The 18680-nt window shown below is 43.7% G+C and overlaps 2 protein-coding genes and 1 long non-coding RNA gene across 5 annotated transcripts; 2 read left to right on the top strand and 1 right to left on the bottom strand.

The window, feature by feature from the left end:
• The first annotated feature begins 2009 nt into the window (after nt 1–2009).
• On the top strand, nt 2010–9850 carry LOC102703462. 3 transcript variants are annotated; one of them, XR_001549681.2, is made up of 11 exons: nt 2010–2383; nt 2498–2571; nt 3647–3788; nt 3928–4215; nt 4292–4445; nt 4516–5457; nt 5875–6113; nt 6200–6273; nt 6563–6674; nt 7782–7928; nt 9509–9850. XR_001549681.2 is itself a non-coding variant. In XM_040520665.1 (10 exons), the coding sequence occupies exons 1-10, from the start codon at nt 2363–2365 to the stop codon at nt 7839–7841; spliced, it is 2106 nt and encodes a 701-aa protein (XP_040376599.1). In that variant the 5' UTR covers nt 2010–2362; the 3' UTR covers nt 7842–8028. The 3 variants fall into 3 exon arrangements, 2 of the variants coding, with proteins under 2 accessions (XP_040376599.1, XP_006647978.1); XM_040520665.1 differs by lacking the exon at nt 9509–9850 and having other exon boundaries at nt 7782–8028; XM_006647915.2 differs by lacking the exons at nt 7782–7928; nt 9509–9850 and adding an exon at nt 7018–7507 and having other exon boundaries at nt 2060–2383.
• A 3865-nt stretch (nt 9851–13715) lies between these two features.
• On the top strand, nt 13716–18343 carry LOC102703186 (glucan endo-1,3-beta-glucosidase 12-like). Its single transcript, XM_006647914.2, has 3 exons — nt 13716–13865; nt 13951–15306; nt 17929–18343. The coding sequence occupies exons 1-3, from the start codon at nt 13793–13795 to the stop codon at nt 17961–17963; spliced, it is 1464 nt and encodes a 487-aa protein (XP_006647977.1). The 5' UTR covers nt 13716–13792; the 3' UTR covers nt 17964–18343.
• Nucleotides 16037–16919, bottom strand: LOC107303684. The gene is made up of 3 exons (XR_001549642.2): nt 16619–16919; nt 16414–16549; nt 16037–16295 (listed from the first exon to the last, which is right to left on the bottom strand). It is a non-coding gene; the product is annotated as an uncharacterized LOC107303684 (long non-coding RNA).
• Nucleotides 18344–18680: the final 337 nt, after the last annotated feature.

The following is an 18680-nucleotide window of genomic DNA, read 5'->3' as shown; positions in this document are numbered from 1 at the left end:
GAATGGAATGATTCATATAGGACACGAAACATGATAACTCATTGATACTAGATTTACTATCCCACTGATACTTGTGTGGTACTTGTTGATACTTATTTTTTTTTTCCAAAATTAATGGCACTATTAACTAATTAATTATAAATTAACTACCGCAAGTAGGTTGTTCGTGTTTGACATATGAATGGCTATGATCACGCATGATGGGCATTCAAAGGGTATTATTATTCTAAATAAGGTGGCTCAATACATATTGAACTTTTGGTGACGAACCGCCAGCTAAAATAAGTGCAACACTGCTTTTAACAAATAACAAATAAGTAAAGATATAACCTCTTGAAAATTTTCTTGTTACTACTAATGTGTTCCTATTTGAATATATTTATTTTTCAGTTTTTTGACACAATGTTTGATTCTTCATTATATTTGATTTTTTTACGGTTATTTTTATTAGATAATAAAACATGATTAGTAATTATACGTGACTATTTTTGTGAGATTTTTTATAAAACTTTCAAATAAGACGGATGATCAAATATTAGACACACAAATTTAAAAATAAAGTATTTTTTTGGGATGGAGTTAGCAAAAGACAACACAATATTTTTTCACTCGTTCCTCTGCCATCAACTTAGGCCATGTTTAGTTCTCAGTTTTTTTTCAAAAACATCGTATCAAATCTTTTAACACCTAATTAGAGCATTAAACCTTTAAAACAGAAAATTAATTACATAGTTATATGAGAAACCGTAAAACGAATATTTTAAGTCTAATTAGCCCATGATTATTCGTAAGTACTACGATAAACCACATGTGTTAACAACAAATTAATTAGGCTACAAATTTTCTTTACAGGGAGAAACTGGATCTTATATCCAATTTTCATCCTTGGCGAACCAAGTAACACAGTTAGGCTGCTTTTAGTTGCCAAAAAATTTTGGGGAACATATCACATCGACGTCTATGGTCACACGTTTGAAGAATTAAACGTAGTCTAATTACAAAATAAATTTTAGATTCCACTTGAAAATTGCGAGATGAATTTTTTGAGTCTAATTAATTCATCATTAGCAAATGTTGATTACTGTAGCACTTATGACTAATCGTGTACTAAGTAGGCTCAAAAGATTCGTCTCATGATTTTCTTCGTAACTGTATAATTAGTTTTAATGTTCATATATATTTAATGATTTATTTAGATATCTAAAAATTCGATGATGTTTTTAGAAAAGTTTTTGAAAGTTACACAGACAGCTCCTTCAGACCTCCTGCAGGAGCCAACGATAATTGACTGCTCCAACAGACAACTTCGGCGTGAAGGCCAATTATTTCACATTCAATAAACCCGTTACACGGTGCTGGAGGCGTCACGCGGACGCCGTTTCTCCTTTGCATGTGGCCCCTGGAATCTAGAGCCTCCGTGCACCTGTCCGAACAACCAACACACACGTCACCGCCGCCGTAGACGCCATCATTCCCCGACAGCCCACGTGTCACTATGTCAGCAGCTGCACACCATGGCCGCGTGGTTGAACTGCGCAGAGGATCCCTGCGTGGCCACTCTGGATTTCGATAATTTACGCATGGGTCGCCCATCTACTCCACGTCGGATGCCGTAGATCACACCGACATATGGGTCCAAGGAATGTGGGACCCGTATGTCACTTGTAGTCTGGCCGGCGGCGACGGGTAGGCCGGCCGGCACGTAGTATTTGTACCCTTTGCTTCGACGCGGGGAAACCAGAAATGCCCGAGGTGGGTGACGACATCTGGAGAGGCGGGCAACACGCTGCCTTGTGGGAGCACACAAGCGTGGGGCCCACCTGTCATTGTTCAGGGTACGTGAGAGTTCGCGCCATCGACGTCACCCCACGCCGAACGCACCCGGCTCCGGGGGAACAAACCCGAGCAAGCTGACAGGTGGGACCCGCCCGTGCTGTGGCCCCACATGTCATCGGGATATAAATATCCGAACCGGCTCCGCCTCGGAAGCAAGCGCAAGGACGGCCAAGGTGGGTGAAGGCCCCCCACTACTACTGCTGCGCCGTATATCTCTGCGGCGCGTATCCTCCGTTGGGATGGTTGGTTGGCTTCTCACGCGGGGGCCCGCCGGGATCCGGTCGCCGCATCCCGCACGCCGCGTCACCACCGGCGGAGCGCAGGACAGCTGAGCCGCCTTCGGGGAGGGGTGGAGCGGCGGCTCGGTGGTGGTGGTATTTGGGGAGGAGCACTCGGCGATTGGGCGCCCCCGCTGCGTGGTGGAGGCAGGGGGCGGACACGCGGTTGGCGGCGAATTTACCACCGGGGGAGGCCATTAACTCTGGCCACCTTGGCATGCGGATAGGCACGACGCCATCTCCATGGGATGCCTCTGACCTCTGCGCAGGTATTTGACGAGACACCTCTTCAAATTTTGCTGGCGCCTGTGCCTGGATTTGGGGTCTCTGATCTCTCCTGCTTGATGTGGAATTTCTGGCGTGATTTTGCGTATGTGGTTCAGGGAGGTGGAGTCGGCGTTGTGATGGAGAGCGGCGCGAAGCGGCATTTCTTCCCCCTTACGAGCTTGCAAATCGGGTACGTCTCGTTCTGTGCTCATGGCAGCTGTTTTGATCTCGCGGTTGGAAATTCGAGCAATTGCTGTTTATTTTATCGAGAGTTGTATTCTGGTGGAATGAGCTGCCAAATTTCTCTGGTCCCAAATGTAGTCCCGTTGTGATGTGGGATTGTGGGTGAGACAACGATACAGAAGTTGAGAGGAAAGTTAACTGGGTAGCTTCGATGATAATGGTTAGTTAGTTACACTTGTTCCCAGAAGGCAGTGAAAATTGATCAAAACTGTAACAATCGTTTATTTGTTTGTATTACTTTGGGGAGTAGTATACTGCTTATGAGAAATAGACAAGACAGCACACATATGGGAGTGGTACCTGAATTGTCAAAGCATATATTTGATGAGTGACATGGCGACAGGTTGGAAAAGTTCATTCTCGGAAATGTTTCCGGTTTAAGGTGGTAAACTTTTCCAGTACGAGGGCACTGGGCACATGATTGATATACTGGAGCAATAATCCAGGATTTGGCACATTTCTTCCTACATATTCGTCCAGAGATGATGATAATAACAAATTTAATATCCCATCATGTTGTTCGTTGCAAAGTCATCTAGATTTTATTACTAGGCTTAGTTGCCTGACCATTTTTTGTTTTGTGTGCATATCCATTCCTTATGGACTGGAGATATGGAATTACTCCTAGTTTCAGTAGGTTGCATTTCACGATTCATTGATTCCGTAGATTGGAGGAAAGAAAATGTTAAATGCTATGTTGCCAATTAATTGTCTTTGAGCATTTGATATGTTACTGCTCACCTGAATCATATGGTATCGAACAGTGAACTGTGTAGCGCGGTTAATTTATCTTTGTAAGTACATTCATTGGACTGCATTTTTTGTGCAAAGTGGTGCATATTAGTGTGGCCTTAAGTTGTATTGCACTTTCTGTTGGCAATTGCAATTCTTTTAATTTCTGGGGTTGGTATCCAGTGTTGAGAATTCTTGTAAGCTGCTCATTCAGTAACCTGATGATCTTAAAAGAGCAGTGCAAATTTAGATTGCATCTATATTACAGTTAATCTGTACTATATATGCAGGGATTTACAGTCATATCTTGCTGATCTTACTGTATTTGTGTGCCCTCATACGAAGAAGTTTCTTATATTACTTGACAACCGGCCATGGCTGCTAGACCAGGACACAAGACCAGCTCACCTATGGCAACTGATGGTCACAAAGGTACATTTCACACTTTCATGAACCACTCGGAAGCACACAAAGAATATTTATGAATATCTCTTCACTGCTTGTACTTCATGCATTGCCCTAGTTACCTCAATTTTGGCTCATCTTCCTTATTTGTCATTTTGTGCTCCAGTCAAGACTTTCACCTTTTGCAATCACTAGAACTAGGAGAAGGGGAGATGAAACTGGGAAGAAACTCGTATTCTCTAAAGATCCTAGACATGGTTCTCATTTGTGGAACCCGACATCCAGATGGTATACCTTAATTGATGATGCCATGCGGAATAAAAAGCTACATGTGAATAGGCTGAAGGATTCTCGTCTGCTGAACAAGGAACTGCACAGAACCTTATATGGCTTTATAATTTTTGAGGTAGACTGGGCTGATGTGCGCGGCATGAATTATTTGAATGAACTTCAGGTATTGTCGTAGACTGAATATGTCATAGCTATTAATGGATAGCCCATGCTTATTATTCTTTTTATGTTTGTTGTAGACTGATACTTCAATGGCAGTGGAGGCTAAAACAATGAAGAGATGGGAATTTGAGAGTGTCAACCAAGCTTCATCATTGATCACCTCATGGTTTTGCGGAAATTACTCTGAATGCCAGCTGCTACAGTACCATTTGAACAGCATCTCTCCTAAAGGTAAAGACATGGATGTTCTCTCTGTTATTGTGTGCTGGATGTGCAGACCACTTATATGCTTACTGTACAGGTGATGTGTTCTATGACACTCGGAATTATTTCTCAACACCTGAATGGGAAAGCGAGAATGTACAGAGTGATGATGATGATTCTGGACCTAGCCAATGCATGAGAGAGCCGTCAAGTTTTACAAGTTCCTCGTACACATCACCTCCTTGCTCTGGACCTTACAAGAGAAGAAAGATAATAAGATCCGATGCGGGAAGTAATATGTCTGAAGAATCATATTCCGAAGTTGTGACCTCACCAAGGTATTCATCATCTTCTTCCTCATGCTGCAGTGATGATGATTGTGGCAAGACACTGCTTGAGCCTAGCACATATAAGGATGTGTTGATCTTATTCCGGTTTGATGATCACGATCTACCTTTCAAACTCAAAGAAGTGATACTTTCTGATGTGAGGCTGTTAACATTGCTTGAGTATGGCCTTCCTTCATGGGTGATTTTTTTCCAGTCATATCCAGTATTCTGCAAGATATATCGCCCATGGATGTGTCCTCTTGCCAGGGCATTGTATGTCTTGATGTCAATAGTTACTGTTCTCATAGGGTTTTATGATCTATACAAGAATGTCCCCATGTTGAAGGCAACTGCCTCAAGATTATTTGGCCCTTTCTTTGACTGGATAGAGACGTGGGAAATGATCTCACGACTGAAGTATCTTGGAACCATGCTTTTTCTGCATAACTTCCAGCAGGCTTTTACATGGTCTCTTAAGATTGTTACTGCTACTAAGTCTGCTCTTAGTATTTTGACAAAGCCAATAATGGGGCCAATTTTAGAGGTTCTTGAATTTACCCTGCCGCTATGGAACCTTTGTGCTGAAACAGTAGGACATCTGAGCTCAGTTATCATGTTGGCGATGGAAACTTCATGCAGTGTAGTTATCAGTACAATACAGATGATTATGTGGCCTTTTTGGTTAGTCTTCAGTGTTCTGCTTAATATTGGTATGTTTTCTGGAACCTCTCTGATTATATATCATATATATATAGAACCGTTTTTTATTTTTAATTTTAGAACTAAACCATCTCAAAACTTATGCCAAGATCTGAACCTTTTGACCATGACACCCGCTGCGTTATTTGGCCACATCAGCAAGAATGGTGTGGCAGCGTTATTTGCCCATGCAGAAGAAAATACAGCCGTGCCACCCTCACGGCATGAGAGTGCTATTTGCCCATGCCAGTCGTAGTTGCCTGGCCAAAAGGTTCAGATTTGAAAATAAGTTTTGCTAGAGTTAGTTTTAAAACTAAAAAATAAAAAGCTTCAAAAAATAATAAAAATTCAGTTCTGTACTTGCTCTTCGATTGGTATTAATCTTTTTGTGCTGATTCTGTTACCTTTCTCTTTTGAATTGTCTACAGCAAATTCAGTTCTGTACCCTTTCATTTGGCTCCTCGGAGAAATTCTAGCTGCACCTTTCCGGCTTTTTGTTGTGCTAGCAAGTTTTGTAGCAGACATTTTTGTGGACATTGTTGGAGTCGTAAGGGAGACCTGGTCTGCATTGAGTTCTCTGTATCAAGTTGGTTCTCTGTCCAGATCGACTGGCCTTGCATCTGAAACTACCATCTGGGGGTCACTATGGAAAGATCTTCTGTACCAGGTACCAACAATTTGTTGATTTGACCAGTTATTTTATATGTATATGTATATACATATATGTGGAACTCACTTTGACTTCTTTTTCAGATTTTTCGTGCTATCCGAAGTATTGTGTATGGTTTTGTTGCCTTCTTTTCGACATGTAATAGGCACCGGCTTAGGTAACCTTCTCAATGTCAGCATGGTTACATGAGTATTAAATATGAAATCAGATTACGTGTAGGAAACATCTTGTACTGACTGTCAAATTAGAATTTTTTCCGTGCTTAATGCATTATCTAGCATGTCATTCCTTTCTGCGAACTTGAGTGTAGTGATTTATTTCAGTAACCTTGTTGATTGGTTCAAAATAAATGAATTATGTATTACTACTGCATGGTTCAGTAGTGTATCAAAGTTTACCCTATCACTTGGTATGAGCTGTGCGCTAACTACTACTGCATGCTGCAGCATTTACAACCACGTTCAAGTATTTCTCCGACGGCTATCTCGTGTTTTAAGTGGTGCACACCACACTACCTCTTGTGAAGCAGCCCGGAGATATTCTAGTCAAAATCATCATGTAAGTACTCGCTACTTTTCTATAGTTAACAGTCGTAATCATTCATGATATTTTATGAAATTAGGAAAAATTGATCCTGGGAATTGAAATCACTTGTTCATATAACAATCTGTTATGATAATATAAGCTATGTCTCGTTTCCATTTGTATCTATGCTTTTCCCACAAAAAGAGTGCAAAATTCCCTACGATTTTGGTTGCTTTTCACAGATATTAAATTGTATTGAATTTATAAATGGCTACCGAATCAAGCTGGAATGCGCTTTAAGACAGTTACAGTTTTAAACAACCTAATATTATAGTTCCAACTCGCATAAATATGTCTGGTGTATGTACTTCTGCAGCAAAGGAAAATTCGCACGAGATAACAGTGGGCTGGCAACTTGACTTGCCAAGTAACAACCTAATTCAGAGAGCCTATGTGGGGGATAACTAGAGATGACCTGCCGTTAAGTTGAAACGAGTATGAAGAGGGAACATTTACCAACATAGAACAATACCCGGTCGACTGGACAGACTTCAAAACAACTTGGTTAGAAGAGTCATGGACAGGTTTATACCTTCACACAGAATGTTTCATCAATCATCACATAGGTTTAATCAGTGTATCATATCTGTACTGGCGGCGGGCAAGTAGTGAAACAAAGTACTACAATTGTACATATGCAATCTGTTGTTCGTTCATTCTAATGGCTTGTATAGTAGCCTAGTAGGTTTGTGCATATCCTCCCTAAATGTTCCTCTGAACAACAATTTTGTAATTATATCCGAGTATTAATGCTTAGAATCAACTTCTTTTAACACAGTTGTCCGGTTCTTTTAACTATGTGGGGTACACATTTTTTTTTATATCATCGTTGAGAATAATACTATCACAGATTGCCATTAAACAATGCACAAAGGAGTCAAAACTCATGGGTCTCTAAACTAATGCGGCAGATAGGTTTGTAAGTTTGTTGGGTTCTTCAGTGTTTGCATTCCAAATTAATATTATCTCGATGTGCCTATATCAGTTGGAAGGGAGAGAATATAATCTGATGGCGCAAGACGTTTTAAAACTGAATTATTCAACTGGGTCATTTTTTTATATTCACCTATCTTTCCTCAGATCCAATCTATTCTTCGCCATTGTCATGTACTGCTCTGCTTGCACATGGAGGTGGTGTAGCATACTGCACGCGATTCATCCTGCCGCGTCACCCACGGCATGTGGGGTTGGTGAACCAGCCTATGAGTGCGGCAGTGCAAGATCCAGGTTTGATTCCCACTGTCACATACGGATAGCTGGGTCCTTGTACGACTATCGCCGTGTTCGCTGCTTAACTTATCCACCCCGTTTTTAGTATGCACGTATTCCGAACCGTTAAATAAGATATTTTTTTAAAAAATTTCTATAGAAAAGTTGTTAAAAAATCGTATTAATCTACTTTATATTTTTTATATTTAATAATTAATTAATAATGTACTAATCTATTACTCGTTTTTTCATGCTAAGGATAAGTTAACTTATTCATACCATGCCGAACATGGCCTATGAATGATTATCTTCTTTATAGTTATTTGATTCCCACTGTCACATACGGATAGCTGGGTCCTTGTACGACTATCGCCGTGTTCGCTGCTTAACTTATCCACCCCGTTTTTAGTATGCACGTATTCCGAACCGTTAAATAAGATATTTTTTTAAAAAATTTCTATAGAAAAGTTGTTAAAAAATCGTATTAATCTACTTTATATTTTTTATATTTAATAATTAATTAATAATGTACTAATCTATTACTCGTTTTTTCATGCTAAGGATAAGTTAACTTATTCATACCATGCCGAACATGGCCTATGAATGATTATCTTCTTTATAGTTATTTTATAGTATAAATAATAAAACTAACTACTTTAAATTTTAATAAATATTTTAGAAATATAAGATGACAACTTTTATAAAAATACTTCTTAAAAATACACCGTTTATCAATTCAGTAAGCTGTACGTACAAAATACAAGGAATAATATCGTAAAAAGATGAGAAAATTCCCTCGGTATCTCTAAAAATTTGATCACTCCCTTCATTTACCCTAAAGTGTCATTGAGTTTTCATCTTGCTCTCTTATATACCCAGAAAGTTAGTAGTCTATCAGTTAGCCATTAAAAATTTCTAAATTTCTAAATTACCCTTCTCTCATACTTATGTGTTACCTACTACATAAATTTTTAAGTGAAAAAATTAACTTATACTAAAATAGAAGGGATATAATCATTTAATGTCAAACTTAAAAATAAAAAAATTGATTTTTTTAAATTATGGTCATATCCGTACATTAATTCACCAAAAAAGAGAACTAAAACTATATGTTATTTAGGTTATATTTTTGGGAAGATGGAACAAATTTCATCAAATTTAATTTTAAATTTATTTACAAAATTTTAAATACGGTTCTTAATTTGTGACAAATAATTCACCCCCTTTGTTCTTAACAATGAATCTCAATTCACTACATATTCATGAAAATCAATTTTTAAATTTGATGCTGAGCTTGATTTATTAAAATAAATACCTTTTGAATTTCTAATGAAATTATGTTTAATTTTTTAAAATTTTATAACAAATAAGTAGTAATTTATCCCTTATTATTTTTCCCAAACACAACTAATTTACACATCAAACATTCTACCTTTGAGCAATATGCAAAGGATAAAAAAAAGTCATGTCTACAGCTAACCAATGCTCAAACTAACAAAACGAACATGTAAGAGATCTAAATAAAACTCACTGGTATATAAGAAATCAATCTAATCTCATGAATGTAAAAGATTGGCTGAAATTACTGTGCTATACAGGTAATTGGCAAAAAGAACGTAGCGTGAGACGGACAATAACGTTACTGCCATTTCTGGCCGTGAGGCGTTCTGCTGAACTCTGAAGACGGCACATGAATCAGCAGCAGTGATCTAGCAGAAGCAGCGTGGAGATTTATGGGATTTGGATGGTCCATGAGTGAGAGTAGCTCACTGCTGGCTCACTGCAATCAGTGTCAACTGTCAAGCGTGAATAATTTTTTGGTTCACATGAGCACACTCTCTTCGGCGGTATTTAGATTGAGAAGATATCTGGGAGAAGTTCACGTCAAATGTTTTATCGGACGTCAGAATGAGTTTTTGGACACGAATGAAAAAACGAATTTCATGGCTAGCCTAGAAACCACGAGAAGAATCTTTTGAGCTTAATTAATCCGCTATTAGCACATATTGGTTACTGTAGCACTTATGGCTAATCATGGACTAATTAGGCTCAAAAGATTCATCTCAATATTTCTTACATAACTGTGCAATTAGTTTTTTTGATTCATCTATGTTTAATGTTTTATTTAGGTGTTCAAAAATTCGATGTGATATTTTTGAAAAAAAAAAATAGTACCTAAACCAGGCCTTCGTCCCAGTGTTGGCATTTGGCTGTTGTCGCCGCACTACCGTCTACTGCTGCCCGAGCTGCAGGCGCAGTACAAATCCAAGCCCCAATCATGAATCACGGTGGTCCAAGAATGACGTCCTGGTGACGTAGGGCAACCAAGCATGTTCATCATTCTACCCTAATTCTCGTTTGATGAATGAATTCCCCGGCCACACCGACAGAAATGCCTCTGGGACTCTCCGATGCATGATATGCTCCCAGGATCCACATGGCTGACACTGATCATGGCGTGGGAGTTCATCAGAACGACGTGTTACTCACAGCCGTGGCAATGTTAACGCTAAGAGCAGGTACAATAGCATACTATAACTCAGCTATAAACATATTTTAATAAGATAAAAGAAGAAAGAAGAGCTGATGATTATTATATAAATTGACTATTAAATTGACTATAGATGAATTAAAGTTAGTAGTTGGCTATACTGTTGAACTTGCTCTAATGCTAAAAACCTCTGCAATGATGCAAGATCCCATGCATGCGCAGGAGCGATGATGGAATATATTTTTAATCTGAAGCAGGTTTATCAGTACGCTTTGAATGCAAGCTTCTGCCGGTCTGGATGAAGTACTATCATAGGAGAGAAGAAGACTGCATTGCCACCCTTGCCACATGCTCGAAACGGGGAAGAACCTGCCAGAGAGCATGAACACAACCAACCTGAAAAACGGTAGTATACAGATCTAAAACCTACCACTGCAGTCCCGCCTCTCCGGCGCAGCATCACGTACGATGGCACCATCTCCCCCCTGCCAGATCTCGTACGCAGAACAATCCGGAGTTTCTGGGGCCATTGGGGCATTGGCAGCCAGCGAGTCAAGGCTGTTTGCTCGCCACTCTCTCGCTCTGCCACTGGCCACCGACGAGAGTGAGCCGGGGGCCGGGAGACGACCAGCGGTCGACGCCGCGCGCGGCGGCCGGGGGGAGCAATGGGCGTTACGGCGCACATGGCGCGCCCCCCGGTGGAGGACGAGCCGGACGCAGGCCGCTTTTCCCGTTGCACAGACAGCTGTATGTGTGTGTACGTCCGCTTTACCACCGGTCCTCTCCTCCCCCCATCATTTCTTGCCCGCCCGGGCCCTTGTGTTTTCCCCGGTGGACTGCTACCCGTTTGTTTACCACCGGATTTGCTCGGTTCTGTGCTCTCCGCTGTTCACCACCACGCCAACCTCGCTAGCAGATCTGTCCTGCACGATCGAAAATGGCTGGCTAATACAATGCAGAAGTGGAGATTGCTGCAGCCCAAACGCAGAACAGCTGACTGCCGGACTGAACAAGCAAGAACGACGAGTTGACGACACCGTGCGTGGTAGATGTACTGACCGGCCGGTCTACGGCGATCACGGGGAAGATCGCGAGTTGCCGGAGGAATTTTGCTTACGCGTGTCGAGGGCTAGCTAGCTGTGCCGCAGCATATCTACCGGTACAGTACAGTAGTAGTATATGTGAATGTGATCTGTGTCAAACACTGTAGTTTGGACCTAGCGACGACCCATCGAGTTCGGTGTGTCTTCGTCCGAAGCATGAGTACGCTAGCGCTCTACTCTACCTACTCCGACCTGCATGCGCGGCTGTCCATTGTTAAGAGCCGCTTAAAAGGCCCCAACTTTTGCCCACTCGATGATCCCCATGTTGTATTCTTGTCCTCGCTCGATAGTGAACTGTACTGTTAGCTCTAACATAATTAACCGAAGGTGAAGCTTGAAAAAGGCTACCGGTCCTTTTGTCCATCTCTTGCTTAATTTACCTCTCAACCATTTCGGCTACCTTCAGATCTAGCCATCAATCAATCGCCCCATCGCCAGATCTGTAATCACAGCAAACACGGTTACAGCTAATTAATAAACCAGCGTCACCAAATTAACCAAACCGAACTAAAGGGTTTAGTGCCGTGCAATGGCAACGGATGCAGCCCTCCGATCAACCTGGCTGAGTTGCATGGTAGCTACACCAGTGCTGTCTCGCACTGGACACATGGACACTGGTCACCAGCTCCCAAAAGATCTCGTGGTAGCTAGTGTAGCACTCCTGGCTGCCCTTGTGTACATTCATGCGTTGCTTGCCTCATCGCCTGACTTTTCTGGCCAAGCAATTCAGGTCGGCAGAGTTTGTTACATCCTACGAGGAGGGCCATGCACATGCGTCTTCTGAGAACATAAAATGAGAAGAAAAATAATGGAGAGACCGGTGTCATGCGGCAAGCGTTCCCTTGCGTGTATGCATCTTCCACCTGATGACTTTGATGAGAGACATTTGAGGGGAACAAGGCAACAAAGTACAGGTTTGTTATCGACAATTGTACCGTTCAAGTGTAGCTGAAAACAGTAATAGCAAGTTGATTAACGAAAACCGTTTTGCTCTGTTTTGATTTTTTTTTTCTCCGTGCATTTCCAAGTGGGATATGGATATATCTTCGTCCCCATAAGTCTACTGCTCAATACGGTCAATAAAAGTTTTTTTTCATTAGAGAGGTGTTTTTATTTTATTGTCGTGGTCATCGCTATCACTGTCTACGTGGAGCGTGTCCACTGAGCTCAGAAAAACATTGCAAAGCCTATAGTGACTTTTTTACGAAACACATTAAGCGCTTACAACGAGCAATCGTCACTATAATTTTATACATGCACAATAAAGATCCGTTTTATCGATGTGTACATCAACTATCTTCTAAAGTTAATTATCCATAAACATGTGTCAAATTTATGATTTGAACAGTGACGCCGACGTCACCAAGCCCAGAATGCATTTGGTCCGTGCAAGTGACTACGGCACGTCTCGGTACATTTCAGCTCAGATAAGGCTGCGATCAGTTTTTAAATTTTTTTTAAGAGAGATCACGTCGACACGTAGGTTATACATTTAAAGTATCAAAACGTAGTCTAATTACAAAATAAATTTTAGATTCCGCTTAAAAACCGCGAGACGAATCTTTTAAGTCTAATTAATTCGTCATTAGCACATGTTAGTTAATGTAGTATTTATGACTAATCATGAACCAATTAGGTTCAAAAGTTTCGTCTCACGATTTTTCTCATAACTGTGTAACTAGTTTGTTCATGTATATTTAATAATTTATTTAAATATTTAAATATTTGATATAATACTTTTGAGAAAAGTTTATTGGAATTGAAAAGGGCCTAAATCGTCGAAGAAAGTAACAGGTTTGGAGCCGTTGGGATGAGCAATTAGGTCACACACTCACACTCAACCAGAAGTACATGTCTCGTTCATCGACATTGATTAGCCATCAACTAACCACTTAACCAGGCCCAGCCGAAGCGTCCGTACGTTTGGGCCCCCCGGCGCGCAGGCGGCGACAACGGTCACCGAGCGCGCTCCCCCCGCCTCGCTCCGGCGCCGGTCGCTCTCCCATTTCCCTCCCACTCGTTCGTACGCACCATCCCCACTCCCACGAACCCGACGCGGTGCGCGCGACGTGCATCTCCCAACATCCCCGTCATTTCCTCCCCCCACCCAACCAAAACCCAACTCCCCGCGCACGTGTGGCCCCCGCTTTACAGCGAGCCTCGCGTTCGCCGGCCATAAAATCCCCCGCCATTTCCCACCACACTCTCACGACGCCCTCCACTCGTCTCTTCCCCGTCGCTGTGTGTTGCTTTGCCTGTCTCGACGCACCGCCGCAGCGAGCAGAGCAATGGCTCTACCCCGGGGCCTCCGCGCCCTCATCCTCGCCGTTGCATTGCCGGTGCTCTTCTTGTCCGCTGCAGGTAACAGACGTTGCTACGAGCATTGCAGGTGAATGTGGATTCGTGGAGAGAGAGGATGTTGATGTGTGGATTGCGTTGGTTGCAGAGGCCGGCACGGTGGGGATCAACTACGGGAGGGTGGCGAACGACCTGCCCAACCCGGCGGCGGTGGTGCAGCTGATGAAGCAGCAGGGCATCGCGCAGGTGAAGCTGTACGACACCGAGCCGACCGTGCTGCGCGCGCTGGCCAACACCGGCATCAAGGTGGTGGTCGCGCTGCCCAACGAGCAGCTCGCCGCCGCGGCCTCGCGCCCGTCGTACGCGCTCGCCTGGGTGCGCCGCAACGTCGCGGCGTACTACCCGGCCACGCAGATCCAGGGCATCGCCGTCGGGAACGAGGTGTTCGCCTCAGCCAAGAACCTGACTGCGCAGCTCGTACCGGCGATGACCAACGTGCACGCCGCGCTGACGAGGCTCAACCTTGACAAGGCCGTCAAAGTATCGTCCCCCATCGCGCTCACTGCGCTCGCTGGGTCGTACCCGCCCTCCGCCGGCGTGTTCCGGGAGGACCTCGCCCAGGCAGTCATGAAGCCCATGCTCGACTTCCTCGCACAGACTGGCTCTTTCCTCATGGTGAACGCGTACCCATTCTTCGCGTACTCTGCCAATGCGGACGTCATCTCCCTCGACTACGCGCTGTTCCGCCCCAACGCCGGCGTGCTTGACTCCGGGAGCGGCCTCAAGTACTTCAGCCTACTCGACGCCCAGCTCGACGCCGTGTTCACCGCGGTGAGCAAACTTGGGAACTACAATGCCGTGCGCGTCGTGGTGTCGGAGACCGGGTGGCCGTCCAAGGGTGACGCCAAGGAGACCGGCGCCGCCGCGGCCAACGCCGCGGCCTACAACGGCAACCTCGTGCGCCGCGTGCTCTCCGGCAACGCTGGAACCCCGCGCCGCGCCGATGCCGACATTGACGTGTACCTCTTCGCTCTCTTTAACGAGAACCAGAAGCCCGGACCGACCTCCGAGCGCAACTACGGCGTGTTCTACCCGAACCAGCAGAAGGTCTACGACGTCGAGTTCGTCCTCGGCGGCAACTCCGCCGGCAGCAGCAGCAGCAAAGGCAACGGTGGTCTCGGCTGGCAGGACAACGGCGGGGTCGGCAGCGGGAGCAATGCACCGACCGGCGCCGGCGGCGGTGTGAAGGCGACCTCGACCGGGGAGGCGTGGTGCGTGGCGAACGCTATGGTCGGGGAGGAGCGGTTGCAGAAGGCGCTGGACTACGCGTGCGGTCCGGGCGGCGCGGACTGCAAGGCCATCCAGCCCGGCGCGGCATGCTTCGAGCCCAACACCATGGTCTCCCACGCCTCCTACGCCTTCAACGACTACTACCAGCGCAAGGGCCGCACCATCGGCACCTGCGACTTCGCCGGCGCCGCCTACGTCGTTAACCAAGCACCAAGTCAGTATACTCCACTCATCGCCTCGTTTATTCGTACCATTACCTTATTATTGTAATCGTACTTGGATTCTTTACGTTTGGTAGCGAAATGTACGCGTTATACGAACAAGTGTAGGGGGTGCGACACACGGACAAGGTACACACCACACTACAAAACCTGGGTTTGGGCCAAAACGTAGAGCCGTAGAAACCACTCTTCGAACAACCTGTGTGTACATGGATGGATGGATGGGTTACAGTACAGATCAAACGAAAGGTGCTTTGCATCGTACGGGAATGATTCTCGTTCCACTGTAGTCTTTGCAACCATCCACACATGGCTTCTCTCACCCATGCCTGGCTCGCCGGTTAAAACCACTCCTGGGAAAGACGCAGCCAGCAGCCGCAACATTGTTGTGACCAACAGTACTGCGATTTTGAGGTCTCGTCCTCGTGTTTTTATGACTTGCATTGCATTGGATGCGAGCTGTTGCGCTGCATTAGGGCAGTCCCAACCCATGGTTTCCATGGACAGCTTCCAAGAGACATAGAGCATAATTAACTATACTTAGAAACCATCCCTCCTAACCCATAGCTTCTATAGCAGTTTCTATATGGAGGACAATTTAATACAAGCCAAACAAATAGCAGGATTAGCTGTGCAGACCGCATGTATACAATATGTGGCCTGCACCTATCAGGCTATCACTCAGACAGCAATATGCAGCACACACATACGGTCGTGCCAGCAAACACCATAAATTATAGCAAATATATTCATAGTAATAGGAAAATCATAAGTAACAGGTAACAAAATAAGCCATATTCATAGGCATTACAAAATATAAATATAAATAACAGGTTTCCATCATCCATTTTCTCTCTCGCTGGGTAATGAGAATGCATATATATAGAGAGAGGTAGTAATCATCCATTCATCTATCACAGTGCTTCTACTCAGTGATGCAATTCACCTCCCAAGTGCCACACAGAACTCCAGAAGCAGTCATCTACAATGAAAAGAGTTAAACAATTATATTATTTTCTCATGAACTAAACAAACAATTTTCTGTATAAACTATAATGAAATAATGCACAACAAATTATTTAAGAAAATAATTTTAGTACCTAATTGGAATTCCCAAACTTATTCCAAATATGTTCAATCAAGTCTAACTGAAGTTGCTTATAAGCAAAACGATCATGAATTATAGCTTGAGCAGCAGATCCACGAGTAGCCTTTGGCCTCCGCAATCCACTCATACTGTGACAGACTGGGTTGGGGTCAGATTCATGGGGGAATCAAATTGGGGCTAGGGCTTAGGAGGCAAACCTGATCTTCGACGTCGAGGCGGAAGGGGATTGAAATATTTGCTCGCTGCCACAGAAGGATTGCCAGCAGCAAGAGCCTTCAATCCTGCTGCTTTTTGTAAAAGCAGTAGGAGCAGCTAGCAGCAGCGCGCGCGGTGTGGGGCAAGGAGCTTGGCGCGCGAGAAGAAAATTGGCGCGCGTGGGGAGACCAGTGGACGAGCACGTCGACGGCGTCGATGGATATACGCAGGGGATCCAGACGTTGTTGGGAGAAGAGCCGAGGAAACCATTGAGGAAGGCCCAATGTAAAATATATCGTTTCCGGCGGCCTTTGGTCGACGAGAGCACATTGTTTCTGAGATGGGAAACGATTTCTGCTATTTCTCTTCTCTCTTTCTTAACTCATGTGCCACATCAGTATTTTTTTTGAGCTGACATTGGTATTTAATGCTATAGAAACTACATGTAGTTTGGGACTACCCTTAGAGCATTTATAGTATTAAATAAGTTGTCATATAAGATAAAAAATGACGTGGCAAGTGAATAAATGAGGAAAAAGAATGAAACTATATCTCGCATGAGACATGGTTTTTATAACATTTTAGATATCATGTGAGATAAGTAGCATTAAATTTAAATATAAAATAGTGATGTTTGCATTGAAAAACTAGTGTCTAGTACTAGTTTTGATGAAGATAGATAGTTTTTATAACATTTTAGATATCATGTGAGATAAGTAGTATTAAATTTAAATATAAAATAGTGATGTTTATATTGAAAGACTAGTGTCTGGTACTAGTTTTGATGAAGATAGATAGTTTTGATGATGATAAGAAAAAGTTTATAGAAACCATTTTAGACTGCCTGCCTGCGATTGAGTTACGAGTGGTACAGCCAGTGTACTGTAGTCGAAACCCGCACAAGTGCAATTATGACCGCGATGAGATGGGGTCAGCGTGGCTCGCAGCTCAACGTGATATGACTCGTCCTGTATTCTTTTACTAGTACTCCCCTCATCCATAGTGATACGTGCCATGGCTGGATGTTACAGGCCGAGTAGTATAGTAGGAGTAGCTTGCATTTGTACTATCTGCACAATTTTTTACATCATTCCTCCACTTGTTAGGCCTATATTCCCTCGGTTATTGCCAGTATACGCGCCTCTTCCTTTGGACCAGTACTAGTATACATATAGTGGAGTAACTACAATTGGTCTCTTGTTCACATGGTAGCAGCGACCATTGACAGTTTTTTAATGGCATAATCCTGCAGTATGATGCTTTCCTTTTAAACCGTGATCTTACTGTAATCTGTTTGTTCGATTGTTTGCAGAGATGGGCAAGTGCGAGCTCCCGTCGTCGGTCTGAACCGAGGCAGCAGTAGCGAAAGACTGAAGAAGAGCAGCAGCAGCAGCCATCTCGGGATGCGAGGTTTTATGAAAGAAAAATCAATCGGAGCGCAGTGAACAGAGGGAGGTCGGAAAAGAGGCAGAGATGTTGGAATCTTTGCTTCCCTTTTCGTTCCTTTCTTTACCTGTGGTGCTGTGCCCGGTGCTTGACTCCTGCCGAATGTTTGCTGCGGCGTAGAAACAGTGTAGGAGTACCAGTGCTGTAGTAGCTGTATCTCTTCCTTTTGCAGCTTTGGCTAATGGTGGGGGATATCTTTGTTTAGTCCATGTAACTATGATGCTATTGTTATTACTACTATATGATTAACCTAAATTACTACTATTATAGACTAATCTGTAGCCTTTTTGCTGGCCATTTGAGTGACCCACTAGTGCTTGCCCCGAGTGCTTTGGTGCCTTGTTTGACTCTTGCTTGCCTAAAACATCGCCTGGTGGATTTGTACCGGGAAATGGTGCTTTGCTTTGAAGCCAATTCGACCGGCATTCGAGTTTCAACTCAGGATAGCGTGCCTCGTCTTGCACGTTGCCGTTGTTTCACTTTCAGGCCACGCTTTTGCGCAAGACCGTGAATATGTTACTAATTCAGTTGGTAGATTGGTTTGAATCCGGTCACTGGGATTTCAGCATACTTTGTTGCGAGGAGAAATTTCGTACCAAACTGCTACGCAAAGATACG

Source organism: Oryza brachyantha, chromosome 2, assembly GCF_000231095.2.
Source record: "Oryza brachyantha chromosome 2, ObraRS2, whole genome shotgun sequence".
Taxonomy (NCBI): Eukaryota; Viridiplantae; Streptophyta; class Magnoliopsida; order Poales; family Poaceae; genus Oryza; species Oryza brachyantha.
The sequence above is the reverse complement of the archived record's forward strand: the minus strand, read 5'-3'. Positions and strand labels throughout refer to the sequence as shown.

Excerpts from the sequence above, each read along its gene's own strand:
- LOC102703462 (XM_040520665.1), top strand. The coding sequence starts at position 2,363 with ATGCCTCTGACCTCTGCGCAG. Across the intron at positions 2,572-3,646 it reads CTTACGAGCTTGCAAATCGG|GGATTTACAGTCATATCTTG; the intron begins GTACGTCTCGTT and ends CTATATATGCAG. Across the intron at positions 5,458-5,874 it reads CAGTGTTCTGCTTAATATTG|CAAATTCAGTTCTGTACCCT; the intron begins GTATGTTTTCTG and ends AATTGTCTACAG.
- LOC102703186 (XM_006647914.2), top strand. The coding sequence starts at position 13,793 with ATGGCTCTACCCCGGGGCCTCCGCGCCCTCATCCTCGCCGTTGCATTG. Across the intron at positions 13,866-13,950 it reads GCTCTTCTTGTCCGCTGCAG|AGGCCGGCACGGTGGGGATC; the intron begins GTAACAGACGTT and ends CGTTGGTTGCAG. Across the intron at positions 15,307-17,928 it reads CGTCGTTAACCAAGCACCAA|AGATGGGCAAGTGCGAGCTC; the intron begins GTCAGTATACTC and ends GATTGTTTGCAG.